Source organism: Ursus arctos, unplaced genomic scaffold, assembly GCF_023065955.2.
Source record: "Ursus arctos isolate Adak ecotype North America unplaced genomic scaffold, UrsArc2.0 scaffold_32, whole genome shotgun sequence".
NCBI classification, from domain to species: domain Eukaryota; kingdom Metazoa; phylum Chordata; class Mammalia; order Carnivora; family Ursidae; genus Ursus; species Ursus arctos.
In genome coordinates, this window is record NW_026623008.1 from 16,982,183 (window position 1) to 16,987,670 (window position 5,488).

General features: G+C 49.8%; 1 protein-coding gene across 1 annotated transcript; it reads right to left on the bottom strand.

The window, feature by feature from the left end:
• Nucleotides 1-269: 269 nt before the first annotated feature.
• ID3 (inhibitor of DNA binding 3) lies at nt 270-1,883 on the bottom strand. The gene is made up of 3 exons (XM_026517073.4): nt 1,501-1,883; nt 1,300-1,382; nt 270-760 (listed from the first exon to the last, which is right to left on the bottom strand). Exons 1-2 carry the CDS (start codon nt 1,798-1,800, stop codon nt 1,323-1,325), a joined length of 360 nt encoding a protein of 119 aa, XP_026372858.1. The 5' UTR covers nt 1,801-1,883; the 3' UTR covers nt 270-760; nt 1,300-1,322.
• Nucleotides 1,884-5,488: the final 3,605 nt, after the last annotated feature.

Here is a 5,488-nt window from a genome sequence, read left to right on the forward strand (position 1 = left end):
CTCCCAACTTGCTCGGTGAGCTCCCCTCCCAGCTTCCCTCATCTGTAAAATGAGGGGACAGGGCCAGAATCTTCTCTGCACCCAACCCTTAATGCATATGGGGCTCCCATCATGAGCCCTTTCCACTGCCCCCCCCTCCAGTCTTAGCTGGGATTTCCCATCTCCCTTAAATAAGCAAGCTTGCATTTCCCAAGGTCCAAGAAGGACATTTATTTCCCCTAAATTCAGTCTTATGAGAGTGTTAGCACTTAAGGAAACAAATTACATACTCAAGTGTTTAAAAACCGTTTATTATGCAAAATGTTAACTTTTATAAAAAGTTTAATATACATTGCATGGTTACAGAAAGTCACCTTCCTGCAAAAAAGGTACAAAAGCTATATACTCTATTATAGAGTTCATAATCAGGGCAACAGAGCCTTTCTCCAAGGAGACCAGAAGACCAGCTCTACTGCTGCCTTGGCAGACTTTGGAGAGCAGCCACTCCCCCCCAACCTCCACACTGTGAAAGACAGTCTTTAAAACTTGGGGGTGGGGTGGGGGCTGGGAGACGTTGCCCAGCTGGTGCCCAGAGCTAGCTCTGGCTCTTTAGGCCACCCAAGTTCACAGTCCTTCGCTCCCGGGCACCAGGTCCAGCCTCGAGGCAGGGGTTTGGGGAAGTCAAGTGGGAAGGGCGAGGTTGGGGCCCATCCATGCCCTCGGGCTTCCGGCCGTAGAGGGTCCCGGGGTCCTAGGCGGAACGGGCGCCAGCACCTGCGTTCTGGGCGGGGGAGGAAAGAAGACCAGGGAGCCATCAGTTTCCGCCGAGCGCGCCGAGGCGGGGGCCGTCCGCAGACTGCCCGGCGCCAGGGAGGAAACTTGGTCTCTACCTCCAGCTGATAACTCCGAGCCCCAAGCTGCCCCCACCCAGTTGGCGCCAAAGGACCACGGGCGGAGCTTGCAACCACCCGCCCTCTTGGAATTGACACCAGTTGGGAGAGGGCTGAGGAAGACACAGCTTCCTTTACGACTCCAAACTACAAACAGAACGGCTGTTTTATTTACCTGCGCCTACTTTATCTCGTGTCTTTGGCCACCGGGGGGAGGGCAGGGGCAAAATGCGTTGAGGGTTGAAACGCCCGTTGGATGGGAATTGGTTCTGTCATTCATTTAATGTAACCACGGGTAAGTCACTTGCCCCTCTCTCGCCTCGCCCCAAACTGAGGAGGCAGTAATCCCTTAAAAGGCCAACCAGTTCCAAAATTTGTCGTTTAAGCACCGCCCCACCTCCACCCCCTGGGCGAAAGTGGGGATTCTCACCTGGAGGCGTCAGGACTGCCAGGTCAGTGGCAGAAGCTTCTCTTGTCGCTGGAAATCACGAGTTCCGGAGCAAGCTCCGCTGTCTGAGAGAAGCGAAAGAGGGAAAAGTTATGCATGGCATTTGGGAGTTTTAGGGGTCCAGGCAGCATCCCGGCTCTGGGGCTCAGCCCCGCCCCAGCTCCCTCGCACGCCCCCACACACCTGAATGGGAAGATGCGGGCCGTCTGGGGGTCCAGGGGCGGGCTCGGCCAGAACCACCTGCAGGTCGAGGATATAGTCGATGACGCGCTGCAGGATTTCCACCTGGCTAAGCTGAGTGCCTCGCGGGACTCCGGGGACCAGTTCCCGCAAGCGCGAGTAGCAGTGGTTCATGTCGTCTAACAGGCTCAGCGGCTCCTCGGCTGCCGGACCCTTGCCGCGACCGCGCGCGATGGCCAGGCTGCGTTCCGACAGGCAGCACACCGCCTCGTAGCACCCGCGCACCGGGCTCAGCGCCTTCATATTGAAGAATGAGACTGGAGGTGCCGAAAGGACGAAGAGAGTCAAAAAACCCCAACAGCAGCTAGCAACGCGCGCACGCTAGCCGCGGCCCCACTTATAGAGCCCGCCTCGAAGGCACGCCCCTTTATGCAAAACGTGCGCCTCGGCCCCGCCTCCGCCAACCCTGGGCGTTCACAACCCGGTTAAATTGCAAACAGGCTTCCTCTGGCTGGTCTGACGCCGAATACCGCGGAGCCGCGGATTCAAAGAATGAGGAAGCGCTGATACCGGGGAGAGGCAGGCCTCTTTGCCAGCAAGGATTTTAAAAATCACTTAAAACCATTAACTTTAAGAATTTGCCTTTTCCTGGCAGCGCCCCAGATCTCTGAGCTCCCCTGCCCCCTGCCAGTCCACCCACAGCCCAACACTAGTTCGAACCCACAGCTCCTCTGAGGTCATAAATCCCTGAACAGCAAAGAAGCTTTTTTTTTTTTTTTTTTTTTTTTTTTTTAAAGCAAAGGATTTTTCAAGGGAAACTTGTAAGGAATTAGTGCCGCCTTGTTCCCCAATTTGCTGTTCGTCTGACCTCCAGACTCACTGGCGTCAGGAATTATCTTGTGACCAGAGGGGAAAAAAATTAATTGCGGTGAAGCTGAGGTTACAATGAAGAAAACAGATTTGGGCTAGGGCTGAGATTGCAGAAGGAGGAGGGGATGGGGGTTTGAGCAAAGAACACTATTTATTTGAACAACAGGGGAAAAGAAAAAAAAAAAAGAAAGAAAGCAGGCTGAATGCGTGATTTTTGCATGGGGAGAGAAAGGAGCTCCCACCCTCTGGCCCCAAGCACTCCCTAAGGAGCCAAAGATATGCCAATTGTGTTTTGAAAGTGAGTTTGATTAGAATTTTGGACCGAGTTTTAAATATGGAACGACACACAGGATGATTTCTATATAAATTTTTAAGGGTCCCCCATTGGGTAACCAATCTCTTAATTCTTGCTTTGCCCTCCTTCCCCCTTCCCCCACTTTCCACACACCTCTGTGCAGAAAACAATAGTTTGGTAATTTCATCACTCTATTGTCTGTCCCTTTCTGCTCTGGAAGGGTAGGCCACCTGGACTTGATTATTCTTAGCCTTTGCTGAAATAGCTCCAGCTCTATCTGAGAGCCCAGGAAAGGGATCAGAGGACAGGGAAGCTAAGCCCTGTATTGCAACAGGACATTGCATTCAGTATTCTTTGCTTGTCTTCTTGTCACTTCCCAGAACTTTCCGGAATTTGCAGCCTCAAAATCCTGGTTTTCATCTTGGAATCCCAGGTGGGATTCCCCCAAGGGTTGCTTCCTAAGTCAATCAGTTGATAAATACTTATGGAGTCACCTGACATAAAACAGTGGCTTCACAATTTGGGGAGACAAAATTAACACAGGAAACAATTAAGAGTTCTATAGTATGTGGCACTGATTAACAGGACAATGGGAGCTCCGAGCTAGGAGAATCTCAAAATTGTCATGGTAGAAAAGACACTGGACTGGGAATCGACATCCCAGCCACAGGATCTTGAATAAGCCCAGGTACTCTTGCCTTGGTTGCCTTGTGAATAACATGGTGAGATGGTGCCAAGTGATTATTTTAAATCCTTTCCAATACTGGAAATCTAAGGCTTTATGAAATTTGGACAGGCAGGTGTGGTATGGTAAAGGGCCCAGAGAGGGGCTATAAAACGGGTCCAACGTCACGCCACAGCTAATGGCAGAGCCAGCGCTGAGGTCCCGTTGTTTGCCCTCAAACCACAGGGCTCTGTATCGCAAGAAAGGGGTCTTCTAAAGATTTCTCTGTAAAGTGTTAACGTTTTCAAGTTTCTTATACTCTTTAGCATAAGAAGGAGGAAGAAAATAACCTGTAAGTGCACAAGTCAGTCTATAAATGCCACAGACGTCAAAAGAAGAGAATGCCAGCTATTTGGTCATGGGAAGGGAAAATGGTGCCTCTATAAGACTCCTGAGTGACCAAATAGAAAACCCTTTCCTTTTCTATCACGCAGACTTCCGTGGTTTGTGCAAAATGGTCAAGCCGGGGCGGGGTGGGGGTGGGGGCTCTGAAAAATCATGGCCTTCGGAGTAGGCAGATTTATGTTCAAATTCCTGTTCTTCTCTTTTACTAATGATGTTGAACTAAACTCTCTGTGCCTCAATTCCCCAGTTTATAAAATGAAACTAATTAGACCTACTTCATTTATTCAACAAATAATTATCACATGCCTCTGCTCTGTAAGGCACTTGACATGCTCTCTCCACCAGATCTGTTAGTCTCCTCGGTGCCTGGGGCACAGCATGGCCAGGTGTGTGGTAGGTGCTGGGTCCACAGGTCCATACAGGTTCTCTTCTCTCCTCTTCCCTCCTCCTCTACTACCACTGATGCCTTAGGCTTGTGTACCTGTTTGCAAAGCACCCTCACATTTATTATTTCCGAAGATGCTTTCAGGCTGAAATGCCCACGGGCTGTGTGACACAAGGCTGTAGAGGGATGCAGTGGGATTAGCAAGCTGAATTCTCTCTTGGCCACGCCAGGAACTTGCAATGTGGCCTTGGACACGTTTTCTTCCTTCCTGGGCTGAATTTTCTGCAAAATGGGGGGCGGGGAGGGGGGGAGCAAAGGACCTCTAGGGGTCTTCTCCAATCTAAGATTCTAATTCTGAAAGAAGCAGGGTCCGGTTGGGAACACTGAATAAAGTTTGAACCCGAGAGACTTCTTTTTCCAACAGCGGACTGGCGGGCTAGCTCAGAACCTTCTGCAACGAGTTTAGTGGTGGCGGGGCCCAGCCTCTTATTCCAAATGCCTCTGAACTTTCTGTTCCCAGTTCTGCTCCTTTTACCAGCTTTTTCCCCCCTCTTGCATTTTTTATTTTTATGAAAGGATGTCATTAAGGCTTTTGTCTGCGCTGTTTTTGTTTCAGAACTTTTCTCACAATCCTATTTTTTGTTGAGGAATCCGCTCCTTTGCCCAGCTGTGGGTCCCGGTCCCACAGCTGTGTTGATCTAAGACTCAGCCCCAGACAGCCTGGCGCCAGGGTGGGACGTCATGCGTTCACACAGGGATGCGTGTCCCAGGCAACCTTTCCTCGGGCAGTCACCGGTCGGCGACTGCCGCCCCCACCAATGAGCGCCCGACACCCGAGAAAGGGGCGGGGTCTGCGCCTCCCCGACCCGCGAGCGGCTTGTGAATTGCAGATGCTGGGAACTTGATAACGTTCCTTGAATTGGGGCCCTTTAAAGTCTCTTTTCCCTCCCTCTTTTAGTTCTTTCTTTTTTTGCTTTTGTTTATTCTTTCTTTCCACCTTTTTCCCTGATCTATATGTGTATATAGTTTTTCCTTTGTCATCTCCTTCTTCCTTTTTCAACTATCTCCTCCCAGTGTCAGGAATCATTTTGTAAGCATTTCCAGGAACTGAATCTTCCTTTGCCAAAACTGAAAGAAAAAAAATGAAGACGAAGAAGAAGAAAAGAAAAAAAAATTCAGTGTTGCGTTCTCTGATTTTTTGAAGAGTTGGCAGAACTATTAAGTTATACTGTTTTGTCTTTAAAATTTTAAAAAGTAGTGGGGGGTCCCTGAGCTGTCGCTTTCAAAGCCAAAGTAATGATGATGAGAACTACAGATGTCTTTTTGCCTAAACTGAGTTTCTACCTGTCTACCTATCTATTTTTCCCCGGTT

What these genes read in the sequence shown, in the direction of transcription:
- ID3 (XM_026517073.4), bottom strand. Translation starts at nt 1,800, where the DNA reads ATGAAGGCGCTGAGCCCGGTGCGCGGGTGCTACGAGGCGGTGTGCTGC. An exon ending in GCCCGCATCTTCCCATTCAG is followed by an intron (nt 1,383 to 1,500) that starts GTGTGTGGGGGC and finishes CGCTTCTCTCAG; the next exon opens with ACAGCGGAGCTTGCTCCGGA.